Source organism: Pyrgilauda ruficollis, unplaced genomic scaffold, assembly GCF_017590135.1.
Source record: "Pyrgilauda ruficollis isolate IOZ18807 unplaced genomic scaffold, ASM1759013v1 scaffold29, whole genome shotgun sequence".
NCBI classification, from domain to species: domain Eukaryota; kingdom Metazoa; phylum Chordata; class Aves; order Passeriformes; family Passeridae; genus Pyrgilauda; species Pyrgilauda ruficollis.
Window position 1 is genome coordinate 15,231,122 of NW_024524266.1, and position 21,171 is coordinate 15,252,292.

At 35.2% G+C, this 21,171-nt stretch overlaps 1 protein-coding gene across 8 annotated transcripts in view; it reads right to left on the reverse strand.

Annotated features, from left to right (window-relative positions):
* DMD (dystrophin) overlaps positions 1-21,171 on the reverse strand; it is a 1,148,466-nt gene that overhangs the window by 358,625 nt on the left and 768,670 nt on the right. For all 8 annotated transcript variants that reach the window (XM_041472370.1, XM_041472371.1, XM_041472365.1 and 5 more), the window contains 2 exons: positions 19,841-19,990; positions 6,934-7,098 (listed from right to left, as the gene is read on the reverse strand). In XM_041472370.1, coding sequence (XP_041328304.1) covers positions 6,934-7,098; positions 19,841-19,990 — 315 coding nt within the window. The remainder of the gene's footprint in view (positions 1-6,933; positions 7,099-19,840; positions 19,991-21,171) is intronic.

Here is a 21,171-nt window from a genome sequence, read left to right on the forward strand (position 1 = left end):
ATTTTTGAGAGAGGTGTGTTGCAGTTCAAGCAGAAAATAAGCCAGAAAATGGAAAGGATGACTTTATAAAGCAGGTCTGACTGGATGACCACAGTAGTATCTTCTGACCTTTCAATGAACCAACGATACTAATGATATGCATATCTCAGAGATGAGAAATTGTTGAGTGTTCAAAGTCACCTGCAGGGCTGCCATACCACATGCAGGAGTTGTAACTGTTTCTGTATAAATGTTTCATATAATATCTTAATAGCCCAGCAATATTTGAGGGCTTATTTTAGTGGCTCTTTTTAATATTAATATTTTGGGAAAAAAAAAAAAACAACCCAGCAAAATGTTTGTCAGTGATGTCTAGGTTAAAATGGAAGGTAGAAACCATCCTATTAGAAGTTCGTCGATGTTCACACTTCAGTAATTGCTACACAGCTTTCTCTGCTGTTAAATCTACTATCTCCTGCTGTTAGATGGATATCCCACACATTTCTAGCCCAAAATACTGCCAAAGTACCCTGGGAAATGTATATCAAAATACTATGAAATTGCCATAGACTTGAAAGAAGCAAGGCTACCCTTAGAGAGTCCAAGAAGCAAGGAAAAATTGGAGATAGCGCTGTTAGGGTCAGGAACCAGGCAGGTCTGAAAATGCTAAATAAAACTTCCTCATGTCAAAATTCCTTCACTGACAGACAGTATTTCATATCACCCATGTTATCCTGCAGGGCTTCAGCTTTACACAGAGGGGATATGGTTGCATTAAGAGTTGAAAAGCAGCCATCACTTCCTAGGAGTCAGGTTTACGTATAGGAATAAAGATTGTGGCACTACAACCAGCAAAACTATGGTATTTGAATGTGCAGGAGTTAGAAAAATGCACATTTTTAGCTGTGGATATTTTATTGACAGAGGAAGAAAAATAGCTAAGAAAAGTAAAGTTGATCAACATAAATTGAAAGCAGGACCAGGAAAGTCAAGGCATTACATACTCAATAGTATTGAGAGAACTTACTGATTGAAAAAAAAAGCACCAGCATGTAAAAAACAATGACATAGTAAGAGCTGAGCTTCATCATGTCATTGGTGAAAGGTTCTCCTGCCATGGCTGCATCCACTGACTGTGGCTGTAACACCCACAGCTTAGACACCAACGCTGGCAGAGGCTGTATCGTAAACAGAGCTGTTCTGCTAACTACTCCAATCTTTTTCCATGCTATAATGTAAACAACTGTTGTACTATTTCCTTGGCACCATTTTGTAAAATTGGAAATTCATGATGATACCATCTAAGTTTGTGAAGTATGAATACTAAATCATGCAAAATAGCTATCAGAATGAGGGTAAACCCAGGTCAAAGAACAAACCCAGACAGAGTCATACTGTCAAGTTTGGGAAATCAGAGTTGTAAAAGACACAATATGGGATATATTCTACATGCATGACAAGCTGGTGAACTGCAAACCTGGAAGTGTTCCAGTGCTCATAAGTAGCAGAGGAGTCAAGACTTTCATATAGATGTAGATTTCATGCCTTCCCCATGCGTATACATGAGTATTTCACAGGTGCAGTCTACATATTATGTAGGTGTATATACATGAGTATTTCACAGGTGCAGTCTACATATTATTTCCAGCTATTGCTGGAAATGATCATGTCAATGTGGTAAAAAAAGTATTCAACACACAGAACAAAGATCTATCCTAATATTTTACAGTTGTAGCTTGCAAATATGCATTTTAATGTTGATTTATTTGGATAGTTTCTTAAATTAAAAATAAAAGTTATATTTGACAGTTTATAGAAGAAAACTGTAATTAAGGATGAAAATAATGAGTGAAGCAAACACTGGTACAGAGACTTTCTACATCCTGAGAATGAAGAATCCTTTCTCTACTCTTAGTCAATTTCTTATGTAGTGAGAAATGAGTGTGATTTTTGACACCATTGCTAAAATTTGTCATGCTTAACTGAGGATGAGGGTCCTAATTGTGGCACTACAGCCTCTAAATTGTGGCCAAGAAAATTATGAAGACGAATCATAGTGTCATAAAATATGTTAGGGTTTATTGAGCCATACTTTAATTCTTTGAACTAAGTCTAGAGTTATGATAGCAGAATGAGCTGAAAGGAAAAAAAAAAACCAGCAGGAAATGTATTTTATAGTAAATGCTCTTGCAAAGTACATTATGCTTTCTGGTACTGAATATCTAAAAAGTTTGTTTCTACAATTTAATACTGTTCACATTTTTCTTAACATTTTTGCTGCTTTTTAAAGTGACATTTGTACATACTTTAGAAGCTAAGATGTTGCCCAAAACCTCAAATGACACGAACATTTCAGGGACTGTAGGACTTCAAAGTCACCTGGTATGTACCTTGGTCACCACAAGGTCTTAATCCACGTGGGTGACCAAGGAACATGCTGGACTTGTCCAGTCTCTTTATGTCTACCTCTTCTATTCTGTTTCCTAATTGCATTACTGTAAAGTAGGAAAGAGCCTGTCTCTCTATGTACATTTTTACTAAACTTGGGATTCAAGTGTAGAAAACAACAGGTATTAAGCATCTGGAACCATGAACTATTTAGCCAATGAACATTAATTCCTTTGGTTGCAAGAGTCTTTAAATAGTGAGAAGTTTTAAATTAACTTGGGGCCCCCACCACTGAGACATCCACGGTGAAGGAAGACCGACAGGACACTGTTGGGACCATGGGTGGTGCTATCTTCTGCTCAACCTGTCTCTGTCTCTTCCTCTCGCTCTCTCTCTCTCCCTTCTCTCTCTTTTCTAATTCACTCTATCTCTCCACCTCACATTTTGCAGTTAAATAAAATCTGTACTTTTGACTTTAGCATATGATCATGTTTGCACCTTAACTTGGGTAGAGACATCTCTCAATAATCAGATCTTAACAACTCTCATTTTAGTATAACTAATTTTCATCCTTCCCTGAATTTTTATGTGGTGACAGAAGTAATGAACTAAAAAGGGAGAGGGCATATGCTCAAGTTATTCAGCATAACTACCCACACCATTAAATTGTGAGCTTGGCTTCCAGCATGGGACAAACTGCAAGGTCTGAGCCAATGCCCAGGCATGGGCAGGGATTAGCATCAGTCACACATGCAGAAACAGGAGCTTTGGATGCAGCTGTGTTCTTGGGGCAGTTGGGATTGTTGCTGAAGGGATGCAAGCTGTGCTGCACCAGTTAGTCTCTAAGCCAAGAAATGGTCCTGGGCATTTGTAATTACTAATAGAGATCTAGTTTTAAGAGCTATAGGACAGATTTTAATTGCTCTACCTGTTGCCAAGCCCAATTATGCATTGTGTCTTCAAAGTCTTATTTTGTCAAGTTCTCTGTAAAAACATGTAAGAATTTTGCCTTTTGTTGCACCTTTTTTACTCTCACAGAATTACTTTTGTGCCACCATTAAAGGAGATTTTATTTAATTTTTCTTCTAAGTAAATTTAAGGGTCTTCTAATCTCTTTTAAATAGCTGATTTTTGCAGGTGGAAAAAAGTTATGAACTTTTAAACTGGTATTAATTCAGAGAAACTGAAAGTTATCAGTGTGAGTTGTGAAAATGAAATTTCCAGATATTCTCCTTTATATACTTATTATGCATGTATTATATACATCAATATTATTTAAAAGGCTAAATCAGATTATCTTATAAGGACCTACATTTATCGTACTCCTTGATTTATGGAAGAAAAGTCAATGATAGTTATCAGATTAGAGTTGCATGTCAGAAACAAAGGTTGCTATGGTTTTGAGAGAAAGAAATCATTGTATTTTGGAAAATTATTTCAGAATATTGATAATTGGTATTTTAGAGGCACTTTACTTTTTGTATCAATTTTGAATTTCAGCTACCACAAATTTCTGTAATTGAAATTTTCTAAATATAAGTAAAAATGCAAGACACTTGCTTTAAAATAGGCATATTACTTCAACATAATATTGCTGAAAAGCTAAAGACACACCAGACATGCATTTAAAATAAACACATATCTGCGTCCTCTTTCTATTTTACCTATCCAGCCCCACATGTTCCTATAATTTATTTCAACCTGCTTCTGAGGTCAGAAAATTTCCAGCACTCAATATTTTGTGGCTTTTAGAAATTAATACCTTACAATACTTAAAGTTTATACCTATTCATGTTAATTTTGGGACTCTTTTTCTGAAAAAAACAACTTAGAAAACAAAGAGTCAGAAGAGGACTTAATGGCTGAGAAAAGAGAACTTTACCTTGCAGGCTTAGTTAAGAGTACGAAGAAGATGAAGAAATTTAATAAAAGACTATGTCTCAATTAAAATTAAAATTTGCAAGCCATTACATCAAATCCTATAATCAAAATAGTCTGGTTTTCCTGGGGACTTACATAAACCTGGTCTTTTTCACTCCAGTGCAATATTTAGAAGTGTGATGGACAGTTTTAAACTTCTGCTTCACAGCTTCCAAGCTTTTAAAATGTCCAAAAAGATTATTTGTAAAATTTTGTATCCAGTCTCTTTTCTAAGAATTTTATCACTATGCTTTTCATTCTATTAGGTGATCATAAGTGTCACTCTTGTTTCTGAGAAAAGAAGTTATTAAATCCTATAGGAGATACTTCAGTGCTCTTTGGATATTGGTGAAGGCATTAAAATGGTTGTAGAATAAATGTTGAATATTTAGACAGCATCTGGGAATACCATAGCAAAAGACTCATCCTTTCCATAGGCAGGATACACACCTTTCCTTTTTTAAAGGTACACATTAGCCATAGCAATTTAAATTAATTTAAATTGCAATTAGGATAGCAATTTAAAAATACATATAATTACAAACATTTCAACAATTATTTGAGAGAGTATGTACGTCCAGGTTTGACCCAGTGTAGGACAAGACAGCATGTTAGCATGGGTGTGAATGTTTGAAGTTGAGTGTAAAATTGAACACTGTCAAGAATAGGCTGCTTTCCTAAATTATATCTACTCATTCTTAATGTGTTTTGTAGTTATTAATGGTTATACTCTGCTAAATCTTAGAAAAAGGGTTCTGAGGATATAATCTGCCTTCAGAGATAATTAATAGAGTCTTAAATATAAAAGTTTCTCTCTGTCAAAAGAAACCTACAGTCTGAATAAACCTAATTCAACATCTTATAGAAGTTAAATCTATGACTTTTAAAAGCAATCCACACAGATAACACACAGATAATAAGCAAATACACTTCATATGATTACTGTCCTTATAACAGTAGTAGTCCTTATAATCCTTAAAATCCTTATAATCACAGCTAAGTGATCAACAACCAAAACTGGTCAACCGTTACAGGACAGTGATATAAATTTATCTGTGAAAGAAATATGGTGGGGTCTTTCACAGAGAGAAAGGGTATTTGAGTTTCTTTGGAGCTCTTAATTTTCCCCCCATCTCTCAGGGCATACATGACTTCCTCCCTCCATTTCAGGACTTCACATTTTTAATTTTTTTTCTTTTTTTTTTTTCCCTGTTCTTTCAACCATTTTTCAGAAATATTCTAGTCACTTCACCACAAGATGGAAGAGCCAAGCAGAACATCTCACTCACAATAAGTATGGAAAACAATAGTCTTATAATTTGTAGAAATTTAGCCCTATTTTCATTTTGTATAAAATTTAATGGTGGAATCATTCTAGAAATACAGGAAAATAATAGAAAAAAATGTTTGAATCTCCTAAATTTTTTTTTTTTAAATTACACGAGATAAACAATTAGTTTTCTTGAAATCAAAATTCCATCAGTCATTCAGTACATATAAAAATTGCAAAAAGCTACACTAATTTGCAAAAAGCTACACTAATTTGCAAAAAGCTACACTAATTTTATCCTTTAGAAAGGGAACAAATGCTATTGCTGAACTCATTCTGTCAATTATAGGACTGCAACAGGACTTGAGATTCAGTGTTTTATATAATGTGATTGTATGGCTTAGAAAGTGTCTGGGCATTAAACCAGTTCCTTAACAGAAACTAAGTTAAAGTAAACTTCATAAACATGCTCTGCAAAACCATACATCTTCAGGAACAGGTATTATTCCATTTCTTGCAAGACAAGAAAATTTTGAGTATTTAATTTTTTTATTTCACTTTCCATTGAAAATTGCACCATCAGATTGATACAAAAATACCTGTGACTTCTGTTTAATCTTCACCTATGTGAAGAAGATGCTGAGCTACTATAAACCATAACCTCAGAGATTTTGATTATATATTGCACTTTAAATATTTCCGCAATTTATTTGAAGACCATGTATGCATAGAAAAAGGGCAAGGCCAAAAAATCTAAGTGTACACCCAGCAGGCCAGTTGATTCTAGAGAGTATTTTTCAGCCTTAATTCCTCTAGCCTCAGTCAACCCATACACAGGCATCTTTTTTACACTTAAATACATATCAAAGATCAGATTACAAATATTTTTCTTACAGTTATTAGATAATCTCCTTTATTGATTCTGGAGTGTTACATGTGCACTTAAATATCTTTCCTTGCAATATCAGAATTGCATTATGGTCCTAAATATTCTGATTTTCCTATAGTCATAATAGCTTAATGAAATAGATTTAATGGTTCAACACTGATATCATGAATTTCAGTTCACTTTATATTAAAATATGATGCATTGACCGTTTGGGCTATTGTTTCATGTATATGATATGGCAAAAATAATAAGTTATGTTTATATATCATCTTGGAACCATTAGTTCTAATCAGCCCTCTCACTAGAAACCATTCAGCAGAGAAGAATAAAAGGTTTCCTTAATTCACAGAGCTTTGAACTTCTGGGAACTGTTGCTGACTTCTGCCTCGAAGTTACATCATTAATAAACACTATACAGCTGATGTTGCAACTGAATTTTTGACCACTAAGTACTCCAATGCTTTTTTTAAAATTGAGGAAAATTTACCTTAATATCAAAGGCTCCTGGCTGACCCACTTTGTTGTAAAGCTCTAGCTGGTTCTTGACAGGCGTTACCCACAATATCACCTGATTTAGCTGTTGATCAAGTTCAACAAAATCCTTTAGTAGAATCTCTATTTCTTTTTGTTTTTCTGGAAGATCTTTGGACACCTGAAAAAATACCAGAAGCCATTGTTTTAGTGAAAAAACCATGAAAAAACTACAAAACAATGTAATGCTACACATGTATACATTTATATAAAATGTTAAAATACAAGTTTTATATACTTGAAGAAGGGAAAGAGAGAGTAGACCCAACAACCAAATTATCATGGCAGGTATCTTGGAATTCAGTTGAAACACAGTCTGTCCTAAAAAAAAAAAACCAGCAAAAAAACCAAAACAAAACACACATACAAAAACCCAAAATAAAATTAAAAAAAAAAAATCAAACCTTACCACAAGGCTTTTCAATATTTTTAGTAAAAAAAAAAATGTTGTTTCAGTATAGTAATTGTTTTAAAGCTCATTTTTTATTCAGGAAATAAAATTGAAAACATGAAATTGATCACTTTAATTATAGCTAACCTTTCCTGACATCTTAAATGTAGATATTTATAAGCATGTGTTTTCTTATAAGGTGTCTAGAGTTGCCAATTGGATCCATAGATGCATAAGCAGATGCACACAGTGAAGAAAAATAATGAAGAAATATATCATCAATGAAGATCAGGCAACTTGGTTCTCTGATTTGCATTCAAAGCAGTCAGGTTTTTAACTAAGCACATTCTTCTATGCCAACAATATTAGAAATTAAGAATCAGTGAATGGCACAGTTCAAATCCATCTCTGAAGCACTTGGGGTAAATGTAGGAACAGGCTGGCAATAAATAAGCCAACACAAAGCTCCATGTTGTCCTTCTCAGATTGTTTTCTACAGCTAGAGAGGAAAAGTGTCACAACTCTACACCATGGGCAACATTGCAAACATACCCTAGGGGAGAAACCATCTGTACTTTCCAAAAAAAAAAACCAAACCAAAAAGCAGCAAATATAGGGCATGGGCAGATACAGAACTATAGTGGTTCATCAGTAAAATCAGCCAAGAAATGTGGTTAGTTTTCCACATCATGAAAAGTAAGGTTTCCTAATGTTCATTTTTTAAAGCATATTTTTTATCAAAGTGACCCTCCTAAAAGTGGCAAAACATGAGATTTCTGTGACACACAATATAAAATACATTCCCTGTAAAGTTAAGCAGCATTAATGGCAGCATTATTATCACATTGCCCAGCTACAGAAGTATTAGTGCCCTGTACTTCTAATCCCTGAAATTTTTCAGAAGACAATAAATCCAAACTCAAAGTATGTAAGCAATGACTGATACTAAAACCAAACCACCAGCTGCTGGGAGAATGCAAGGAACACAACTGTCTCATGACATGTATGTTTCTTTAAAAATTTTGTGTGAGAATATTGATTTGTAGGTACTAAAATAATCCCTCTACCTAATCCCTGCACGTGATTTTTTACACTGTATGCAAGGGGTATTTGTAATTCAAGAAGTTGATTAGCCATATATTACTACATTGACTCCACTGTTCATTATAGACATCTCTTAACATCCTACACAATAAAGACTGATCCATGAAGCAAATTACTTTTACTGTCTTCCCAATATTTTGAAATATAATTTAAAAATCTGCTTTTCCAGAATGGCCCCAGAAAAGAAAGAAAAAAATTAAAAATGCACTCATTTCCCTTATGTGTTAACTCAAAATTTATGCAGACCTTGGCCTAATTTCATACAAAATTATTTTCATCTTTCTTACAACGTTTGAATGTTAATCTCTAATGTTTACTAGCTTTAATATTAATGTAAATAAGTTCCACAGAAATACAACTGAAAGCAAATAGGTAGTCATAGGCAGATAAAAATCCAAGCTGACTTCTCAAGATCTGAAATTTAAATTAATCTGCTTCCAATCAACATTAATCAAGTATTTTGGGTGTAATACAAGAGAGAAAAACAAAAATTTGTAGAGGTTTTGGGGAGAGAAAGAAAAATATATAACCAATTATATACGAAGGCATAGTCCATCCAGAGCAGCAGAAGATGAATTATTAAGTTTTAGTGACAGGCTGTACTTCAGACACTGTTTTCAAAATATTTACTTATCCCACCTATGATGAGAAGTAAACTGTAATTTAAACAAATGCAGCCTCTTCTTACAACTTGTCTCATGCTCTAAAATTATAGCACAAATATAGGATTATAATATTTTTAACATAAAAATAAAGAAATCTATTGAATCAGTTAATTATATATGGTAGTGTCATCTAATTTTACCACAGAGATAAAAAGAACAACAGCAAATAAATAAAAAAACTTTCACCAATTCAGGTTAGGGCTACACCTAAGTGTTTAACAAGGCAATTCCTTGTAAAATCCAAGTAATGTGTCACATGCCATTGTGTGGCAATCAGAGCCTTAGATTCTGGCTATCAGGGATTTCATCTGCCAGCTCATTGCGGTTTGTTTGGGGTTTTTTGTAAGCTCTGGCATAAAGCCGTCAAACTGGCTAATCAAATTAGAGCCTGATGAGTTTAAGGTAATTGCAAGTCTGCCTATCAAGCCAAGGTACTGTTGCAGACTGTCTCCTGGGGGACAGCTTGTTTCCTGAGCTAATTCTGCAGCTCACCAGAAGCATAAATTGGAAAACCTCCACGGAGTAATGGACATGGACATGATGACTGGCTGTTCAGATTTATTCCCTTTCTGTGGCATGTACATGTGGAGATGGGGCCCTCCAGAATCTTCCCTACTGTTTTACTCGTAGTCCTTCCAGCTTGCTCTTCACAGCTCCAGGAGATGCGCCCCTGAGGTGGGATTCCAATGCTGGTGGGAGCTACAACAGTCCCACAGCTGTTGTTTCTGGGCTTTCTGAATGAGTTGGTAGAAGTTCTTGGATGCCTCCAGGGAGGAATGAGCAGCAGATAGTGTCCCATTTCAATACTTTATTTTACATTTTTGCTTTGGGCCCCATCCTCCTTTTATTCACTTGTTGTCTTGAGGTAACAATCCAGTGTTTGCTTACTTTCACTCCCTTTGGTATCTTATGTCTTTCCCTCCTATCTAAGACTGCTAAGTTTTATCAGATGATGCCTGAAGTTCTTTTCTAAGAGTGACAACCAATAGGAACAGTGGCCATAAGGCAACACCAGCAGCAGAGTGAAAACAGGGCAAACATGAAATGCTTTCCTCAGGCTCTGCCTAGGATTGACACAGGCCTAAAGAAGGAGTGCTACAGACTGGCAAGGAAGACACGGTGCAAACAAAAACATGAATTGAATAAAAGTAACTTCAGTTGGAACACCTTTCTAAAAATCTGGGTTGTCCCTTTCAGTACAAATTAAACATTTTCAACTTTGCCTTATTTCACAACAGATGAACATTGAAAATACACCTTGGTTTGCAATCAAAGATGCAAAATAAATTTGCAAGTGGAAACACCAAAAGTATGGATTATACTTTCAAAGAAAACAAATGTGAGTTCAACATCAAAGGACTATACAATTTTAATGTTATGTGTCAAAATATTAATCTCAAAGCATGTGATACATCTAAAATTTTGTACTTTAGTTCAAGTGCTAATTAAGTAAGATTAATTGGAAGCTTAGAGACAGAAAAATAGAAAAGATTTAAGCTCTAAATGGCGAAACAGCAGAAGAGCTTAATTTTACCAACTGACACTGGTCTTCACCATATTCAATTTTATTCTAACCTGAAACTAGCAGACCATTTTCCACATATTAGATTTTACTTATTCTAAATTTTGCTCTTTTCATTAAAACACACACAAAAAAAAAGTCACAAAAAACTGCCAGCATAAAAAGAAATCTCCTAAAATACAAGAATATCTGAAACTTGAATAATTGCATGCTTTCAAAACCTACATCTTCATCTCAGTATTTTAATTTCTTCTCCTAATGCATTTTAAAATTACTTGCATTGCTTGCTTCTGTTCCATCTGAATCTGGTGTCTTGTATGATTTTACCCCACAAGTAGCCTAAACAACACAGCACTATGCTGATTCTATCCCTACCCCAATCTGATTACTTTGGTGCAAAACCTTACCTATGCTCATATTGGCAGTTTAGATCTCCTTGATCATTTCCCTTGCTCCAATTTTCCACTGCTATTTCTCACTTGAGCTTTAGATATTTATTTTTTCAGTCTGCACACAGTTGTGTGCATGCACTATGGGAAGAATTAGAGCTCTGCAGATATCAGTTCTTATGATAACAGGTATAAAGGGAGGAAGGATCTTTATGAAGTGTGTCACCTGATGTAAAATCATATTCTGTTTTCCCATTGTGTTTAATTCATATGAATATCCAGAAAGCAGGTTCAATTAACACAATTTAAATAATGGTTGTAGAGTTACAGCTCAATCTTTTAACTCAAGAACAATGCTCAAAATGAAAAAGTTGAAAATAATTAGGTACAGACAGTAAGTGAGAAATGCCAAGTATTGGGGAATAGTTTTGCAGAAGTTAGAAATGTTATTGCAAATTAATTTACTTGATAAGTAATATTACTAGTGAGGCATCATTATAAATAAAAGGAAAGCCAATGAAATGATTTGCACATATTATATTTTGAGTGACTGATGCCTGATTTCAAACATCACTTCTCTCACACAAATCAACCTCTTTCCCTGCTTACCTGAAATAACTAAAGAGAAAACAATGCAGTTATCACCCAGCTATTTGAGAACACAGATGAGGACATGCATCTCTCCAACATGTAATTTTTCAAAAAAGAATATGAAGAATTTTCTTAGTGGTAAGTGGAGAGCCAAGAAAGCCCAAATTCCAACATTTTAACAGCAGTGAAAATATGTCAGTTTCTTCCTCCAATACTGAAGTACCCCCTTTTCTTGCTCTCTGCCTCACCAAACTCTAAGTGGTCAGCACTTATAAATGCACCTTATTTTGAGGAATCAGAGTGTGGATTAAAATTTAGCTATCCTGATATGCATAACAAGATAAGCTGCAATAAACATTAGCAAAAGTATGTTGTGCGATATCTGTGAGGACTTTCAAAAATATTATTTTTGTATGGCCCCCTTGGGAGAGCCATTTAGATATACAAAGCACTTCATGAAAATAGGCTTCAAATATAGGATAACTGATAGTGTCAGGTTTTAAAAAAATCAGAATTGCTTGAATAGAGAAAAATGAAGTATTCTGTATGAAGAATTGAGGAAAGTTTCTGTATGAATTTCTTTGCTTACTAAATGTAAATCAAGCATCAGCTTCTTTACCATTGCATTTCTGAAAAAATGTAAATATTAGAAAAAGAAGCAACAGTGACTGACACTGCAATCAGCACAAAGCATAACTGGACTGAAAGCAGGTTTGATATCATCCGAGGGAGGACTTAGATAATAAAGAAATAACTGAAGTCATAACAACTATTAAATGCAAACTTCAATACAGACATTGATAAATCATAACTGACACTTCCATTGCACTTGTAAGGTGATTACATGAAACAGAAATTCTTACAGCCACTGTTCAGAAAGTTTGATCTGCTCAAAATCACCATCCCTAGAGCTCGTTTTAAAGAATGATTTAAAATGGAAGAAGGAAAAGTTGATTTATATGCATCATTTCTTCATGAAAAACAATCAGTGTACAAAAGAATTTCGTATAACTTCAGTTTAGGATGCCATTTAGTTAATTAACTGAGCCATTTGCATTAGCAAACTCAATATTGACTTTAAAACAAAATCTATGTAATTCCTTTAAACACATTAATATTTATGAGCCATAGTGTCTCTGACAAAGTTGGAGTAAAGATTTTATTATTAGAGGAAGATTAAAGCAGCCTACTAAAAATATGTATAGAAGATTTTATTTGCTAAATATAGAAGAGTTTTATTTGTTTTTTATCTACCATTTCATGTTGCCTTGCAAGGCTCCCAGGACCTGACCTTGGCAGGTGTTTATTTGGTCTTGTCTTTTCAAAAACTTCTCAATGGAATATTTGTAATATTTTCTACTTTCATTTTTATTAAAAATATTTTTCCCCCATGAATGCAGAAAATTAAAGCAGTCCAAAAAAACAATGTCTCAAACAATTTTCTGCTTCATCTGGCTGTCTAGATTTTTAAAAAGCAACCAAACATATTCCCCCACCCCAAAGACTTGCTTTGTTTTTCTTCCATGGTAATATGATCATGTATATCACAGTCTTCTGAATATCTGAATTTTTATATGCAATACTTGCAACTAATTGTCATTCATTCTGTTCTCCACTCTCAGCAATTCTCCTTTGTCAAGGACGTTTTTGAGCACAAGTCCCTCCACCTTAAATCTCTGCTAAATAATCTAGTCCAGGAATATCTTATCTTTTTCTTTTTTCCTTACTCAGTTCCTGAAATCCAAAAGCAGCGACAAAGGCTTTAGAGTCTAGTTCTTTCAGTAATTCTTAATGAAGGATATTCTGACAGGAAAATTATTTTAAAATAAATGCAATATGCCCTAAATGTCCTTTCCCTGGTTTACAGCAGAAAGTACCATACATATGCCCCAGGCTACACACAGTTCTGTGAGGGACTGCAGAACTGCAGTGGTTAAAGACTTTAATTTAGGATTTTGCCCATTACAGCAAAATTGTATAAAGAAACTGTGGCGACCAAAGCCCCCTCCCCACATAAATGTGCTTCCTGATGGGAACTAGACTGTGAGCTAAGCCACCTGATGGGAGCTTGAGGTAAGATAAAGGTGATACTATTGTCCAATTATCTCAGGTCTAGGGAGAAGTAAACAAGGCTGGAGGGAGAAGAATATATCCACAAAGAAAGCCAAACTCAGCAGTTGTGCTGAGAATCAGCTCTGGATGGGTTTGGGGTGGGAGGATGAGAGTTTTTGGGTGTGTGACAAGATTCCATCTTCTCCTACACAAACTGGCTCAGTTGTAAGAGAAGATGGACCCCAAGAAGGCTACATACATGGGACATTCATGTGAGAGGCAGCTGAGGAGGTGTCATAAACCATCAAAGACCCCCAAAGTGTCCCCCATATTCATTTCTAAGGCCTTGCACCAGAGGACTGCATGTGAGGCAAAGTGATTCAACAGATCTGGAGTCTGTTGCAAAAGACTGTGTCAAACTTCTCCCCTGGGGGAGGTACCTGGGCATTCCCACCTGGCCTGAACATACATTAATCCATTGAACTCTATGTTTTGTGGGACCCTCACCACTGAGAAGACCAGAAGAAAAAGATCAACAGGACACCATCAGGATTCATGAGGAAGTTGTAACTGCAGTGATGTCTCCCCTCAGTCTCCTCCAGGCTGAACAGACAAAATGCCCTCAGCTGCTCCTCACACGGCCTCACCTCCAGACCCTTCACCATCCTTGCTGCCCTCCTATGGATGCTCTCTAACAGCTGAATGTCTTTTTAACATTGTGGCACCCAAAACTGCCCCCGGCACTTGAGGTGAGGCCCCCCCAGTGCAGAGCAGGACAATCCCCTCCTTGCCTGGCTGGTGATGCTGTCCCTCATGCCCCCAGGACAGGGATGTCCCCCCTGGCTGCCTTGGCACTGCTGGCTCACATCCAACTTTCCATCAACCAGGAGCTCTTAGGTCCATTCCCATTGGGCTTCTTTCCAGCAATCCATTTCTCAGTCTGCCTTTCCAGGGTTGAGGAAAATTTTAACTTTATTTTAGACTATTGCATTTGTGAGAATTTTAATTACATAGGCATGTTACTATACAGACAGGTCTATATAATTAAAGTATAATCTTTATCTTGTAAACAGCAAAGAGTAAAACATTGATTTTAAACCTCTATGGTCTTCCTTAATAAAGATGAATGAAAAATCTGACAGACAATGGCAGTGTCTGTCTTGGAACTGAAGTTTTAGAAAGCCCAAGCCATTGCAATTGATTGGTGTGCAGTAGTATCTGAGCATTGTTCATGACAAGTGAAATCTCTCTCAGATACACAGAACTTTGTTGTAAAAAAATGCATAAGGATTTGCCTGAAGTTACTTATTTGATATCTAGTAATTCTGCATCAATATTAACTCAATGTAAATCATAAGACAGCACATAGGTATTGAAAATTAGTACTTCTTACATTCAAAGTACTTGGCATAATTTCTTAAATATATGATTAATATGTTCTGGATTTTTATGGTAAGCAAGAATAATAAGGAATTTTGGTTGGTAAGATAATATGATATATATTGTGTATATATATGCTTACATGTATTTAATTATAGTTTTATGGCTTCAATGGCTAATAGACTTTTTTTACCCCTGCATGACTTGACTGTATTTCATAAATATTTTTCTTTGCTTAGCTTTTAAAATTTTAGTTAATACTGGCTGCTAGCAATACGTAAATTAAACAAAAAATAATTAATCCTATATATACTTGTTTCTTAGGGCTTGTGACACTCCCATGTTTGTCCAAAGAACACTGATATCAACTTTCTTTTTGCTACACATGAGGTCACTTTTGAGTATGGCTGATGATAACATCAATGTGGACTAACCTTAATTAGCCATCTATGACAAACTGTCAGAGGAAATTCAGCATAACAAAAGACTTTATTATATTTAATGGAATCAGGTCACTCATTAAATGGAAGTAAATTCAGGAAAATGTCAACCTTCTGATCCCCAAAATGCCAGTCATACTATTCTTATTTCATATTGAAAGAACAGAAATCAAACTGCAGCATTCATTTTCCAACAAATTTTCCCCTCCATACCACAAATAACAACAGTAGCAATTGCAGTAGTTCCAACTGTGAGCTCGAATTAAGTTGCATTGACATGCTGGAAATTTTATGTCATTGCAGGTAATCTATGAATAATTTCTACTCAAAGCAAGCTATAATACATGAACTATAACCTTGTTACAACTTTGTGTTTCTGCACTTTTGGGCCCATCTGCTTTTCTTTACACTTGATCAACCAAGCTAAGACAACCTATGCCTGTTCTGGTGGTACAGAAAATGTTCACAAATTATAGCCATGTCACTCCACTCTAATTTTTATCTTGTCCACATAGCACAACAAATTGATTTGCTGTGGCAATAAACAGTGAAATAGTCTCTTCAGTGTCTAGTAATTAGAACTAATACTAGTAGACAAATTAAAAGGCAGCAAAACAAAATGTCTCCATCAGGCACTTATAATAACCTTCATAATACATACAGTAGATGTTGTGAAGACTAAGGTGGATAAATGAGGAGAATGCTGATTTTGGCATCCAGCTTACTTTCAGATAATTTAGCTCATCGCTCTTGGCTGACACCAGACCAAGAATAATATTAAAGAGTAATAAACTCCTTCCAGCAAACCTCTGATTCCATGGTTCACTGGTCTCAGACCTAATCTATCAATCCATTTACTGCACAGTAAAAGGTAAGAAACCCATTACAGATCTGTTACATGCCATGGCAGGTGGTATATGACAAGAACTGAATTCATCACAAACTCCAGTGCAGAGTATCCTTTTGTGTGCTTTGAAGCACTAGGTGGTTACCTTACTTGGCTATCACAGCAGAAGAAACTTTAAGCTTTGAAAATAAATGAAAAATTCTTGATGTGAAAGCATAAAAATGGTCATAAACCACTTCATTTTTCATAATATTAAGACTTCACAAAGATAGTGCTATTTTCATTTTTACAAGAAATATTGGCTTTGGAGAGGGTACAATAAGTAAAACCAGGATCGAATTTAAAAGTCATGCCTTTAAAATGTGGGCTTTAATCTTCATTCTCTGCTTGAACTATACTGTATTAGGTAACAGCCTATTAGAATCACTATTTAATAAAGTTGTAAAAGAAATGTGGTGTTAAAATTATTACTATCCAAAGGAAGAAAAACTTTTCACATATCTACTCTCAAGGTCATCAGCACGTGATATAAACACCTAAAAGCAAAGACAATTCTGAAGTAAAAGCTAAAAAGATACTTCTATGTGACTGCAATTCCCTTCATACTAAATTTCTTTTCTAGGTTATTTCTATTGCTGTAGGGCAACAGTTTCTGTGACTGTAAAGAAGGTTTGAACATTACTAATTTAAAATATGTCACCTTGAAGGTTAAGACTCACAGGTGTTGTCCCCTATTCCCCTGCTTGGCAGATCAAGGCAAAACAAAAATTTGTGATAAGTTTAGGAGATATTTGGCCACATCCTCAGCTGGTGTAAATTTTCCCAGCTCCTCTGAAGTAAGCACAATTATTCTAGTGTACACCACCTATCTAACATTATGTAACTGTCATGTATGTTTCATATCTTGAAAACAGTATCATCCTGCAGAATGAGATAATCATAAACAGTAGATTGTTACGTGTTCATTTCCAGCAGAGATGCCAGAAAACAAAACACACAGTTTGAAACAAAGGATTAAAGTATAGGATACACTCTTAAGACGGGGTGGAGAGACAGAAAAGCCCCAGAGGAATCTCTGTGTGGTGATGTTTGTCTACTGTGCTTTGAGGAACACAAAAAATATATCCTCATCAAAACCACTGACTACAGAATCCTCCTCAGGTGACCGAAGAAGTTTGTCTGATATAAAAGTGCCCATCCTGAGAGCTTTGGCTCAGAGTAAATATCTGTGGGGTTTTTCCAGTGCTGAATATCTACAGCTGAGTGAATAGAACATTAAGTTCCTCTGTCAGGCTCGCAGAGTTTCTTTCCATGACTTCTAGTTTTAATTCAGATCCTAGATTTTCAGGGCAGAAAGTGCAACAAATAATTGAGGCTTCCTACACAAATCATGAGTAACAGCAAAAAATATGAAAATTAAAAAATAATTATTTTTCCCTTCAGTATCATTGGGAAAATCTTACCAAACCCCAAAACAAGCGTCTAACGTTTTGTTTTGTTTTCTACATCTGTCAAGATCACAGAGAAAACAGAAAACCTGTGAAAAACAGCACCTTCAGAGAAGATGTATGGATTTGAGTAATGTAATTTTGAAATTTAATTTCTGTTCTTTGAAAAAAAAGGACAAAAAACCCACAAGAAAGAAAATGAAACCACTACATTTTGCAGATTCTTTACAGAGACCAAGGCAGAATGAGAACTCAGTTTTATACATCTCCATGGGTAGATAACAGAGATAGAAATTATGTGGCTAAGTAATGATCTCAAATGGAAGATGACTTTCCTTGGTTTATACTCTTTTAGTAGTAAATGAAATTTTTCAAGTAAGAAATTCCAAGAATAATTGTCTTGCCAGACACATTAGATCTAGGAGACATAAAATTATAAAAATTCAGTAAATTGTAATGATTCACTAAACAGTAGTTTTTGTCTCACGTATTTCACCCAAACCTAAGTACTTTCTACAATATTCATGGTTGCTCTGACTGTGACCGGAGACCTGAAACATTTTTGCATCAGCCAGCAGAAAATGAAAATTCCAAGTTTTTAGGTGTATGACTAATGAGTAAAATGCTACATTCAGTGAGAAATTGCAGATTTTCTTAAAATATATTTATGTGATCTGACTAAAAGTTAATTAGTTTTTCCTGAAAACTAATGCCATCTTTTTAAAATCACAGCTTAGGTATTAACACAGTCCCTGAATTCAGCTATGTACATGCTTCCTTCAGCCAGTAGATAACATTGTTTTGATCCTGAAGTGTACTGAATTTTTCTATATACATTGATTTCAGAAGCCCATTTATAGAGAAAAAGATACTTCTGTCCAACCACTGAAATAATGATTTATGTGTCCAGCCTGGAGTTTGTGAATGTGATCAATATTTATTATCCACTTTTGCCCGAGTCATTAGCTAATATTCTGAACTTTGCCAGACTGCTCCTGTTAGGAAGAAGTTAGTAAGAATATCACATCATGTTCCTTTTTATTTCTCAGATCTGTGCTTGAAATTCAACTGTATTAATGGAAATGGTAACAGAAAACCCAGGAAGTATTATTCTTGACCAGAAACCCTACCTTGCCTTTTCAGTAAGATACTCATATAGTTTTCTCACCTCCCACCACCCCACCCCCCGAACTAAACACAATGAATTATTCCTTTTTGCCCCAGCATCCTGGTAACTTTAACAAACAGATACCACAGCTTAATGTTTCTGTCTCTGACTTCACAATCAGTCTCAACAGAAATCCTTCAATTGATTCTACCTTGATTGTTTCCAAGCAGGTTAATCCATACCTTGGCCAGTAGTCCTCTGGATGTTGCTTTCTATAATTTCTACCATGAAAACACTCAAATTATCTACCTCTCTTTACCAGATTTGCTACTCATTTTCACCAGTTTTCAACATAAAAATATGCTATTTCCACAATAAAACAGAACAAAGTCCTCCCTTACTTCTTTCCATCACTACGGAGATCCCAGAAAGCAAAATATTTGGTACTTTGCTACACAAAAAACAGAAGTGAATGCTCAAGGTCAGAAGAAGAGTGGTGGAAGGTGAGACAGTGGTTGCAGTGTTCACCTTGGATTTGGAACAGGAGAGATTTGGGAAGTGTTTCCATAAAGAAAATCAAACATTTGCCTCTCACACACCTGAGTCACAAAGCCTGGAATATTTGCTGTTTCAGCAAAAGCAATGGGCTACAAAAATGATGCTGTGCATTCCACCCTTAAGTAGAAGAGCTGTAATTTAGGAAGTATATCTGAGTGCAACATCATCACTCCAGTCACTAATGGTCTTGGTTTGCTATCACTGTTTCGCACAACAGTGTATTGTACCCATTTTTCTTCCTCAGGTTCATTATGCACACAATAATCTCTTCATACAGAGAAAAACTATACATAGCAGAAAATATATAATGCAAATATTCACTGCAGATTAAAATTTTATATCACAGTTATATCAGTAATATGTCTAACCTTTAACAAACGATGGTTAGCCTCCTTCAGTGTACCCTCAAGCTTATGTTTTTTGTCTGGGTTCAGTGATGCACTTCCAAGTGCTATTCCTCCAGTTTCATTTAATCGTCTCAGTATTCCCTTGTGGGGCGGCAGCTCTCCAACTCTTAACTGGAACAGACAAATACAGCAGTTAAGATGAACTGTGGTAGGATTTTCAGCTCTCTTATCTTGACCCTTATTGATTTGTGTATCAGCCAAAGGAATAAACTCAATTCAAGACAAAATAACTGTAGCTTTCTGAATGTAGAAGGCTAAAAAAACCCCAAAGAGACTGTATTGGTCAATCAAGTCTAAAGAGAGTTCTACGTGACATAATACAGGGTTTCTCAGGACATTAATCACTATTAGATTATAAACTCCAGACCTGGATACTCAATACTTCATGTACATCAATTTTAATAGTCTTGTAATATGGTATGGAGCAAGTACTTTGGATAAATGTTTTAGTATGTTCCAGGCTGTGAACAGCCACCCAGATGGTATGTGGTGAAAAGCTCTCCACTCCAGTTTAAAGTCTTAAGAATGTTCATGTGTGTTCACTAAAAAAAGAGAAAATGAAAAAAAAAATTTAAAAAAGAAAAAAAAAGGGAAAGTCAAAAGGAAAAGCAAGGCAGCATCAAAATGTACCAGTTCTCAAACACATATGTTGTTACTGAAAACTCATATTGTCAAAGTAATTAATTTATCAAGTAAGGTTAATGTCGCTTCAAGGGTTTTATTGTTCTGGGGTTTTTCCTTGTTTGTTTTTGATTATTGACAAAAGCAGGTAAGTATGAAATGAGCCATGCTGCAAGGTAATGCATTATTATTTGCTCCATTAGGATGTATTCCCTTTTGTGCATCTCCAAAAGAAGGTGGACTGTAAAAACAAGATACAAATAAGAGATGCTAACACCTAATATTTGTACTATATATCCCTTAAGAATATTATATAGGAAATATTTGTGTATGTGAAGAGTGGAGCCTTCCTGGTTCTGAACAATCTATTTAGTCTTTAAACACTTAATCATTTCTGCAAACTGTAAGATGCATCTAACACCCCTTAAAAGTATTTATTTGCCTTGGATCTGATATTCTCAACACAGCCTCACAAATTCCCTGACCAACTCAATGACATCTTCTGCTAAACAGAAGGACAAACTCACCACATGGTTGAGTCTCCATTTCCTGAAACTATATTTATCATGTTTTTACCTAAATAGAAATTTGAAGATAGATTTTTACTAAACAATCCTTTAGGTTGGTTTTTTTATTTTTGTTGCTTTTGTTTTTTTTAAACTTTGTTGTGA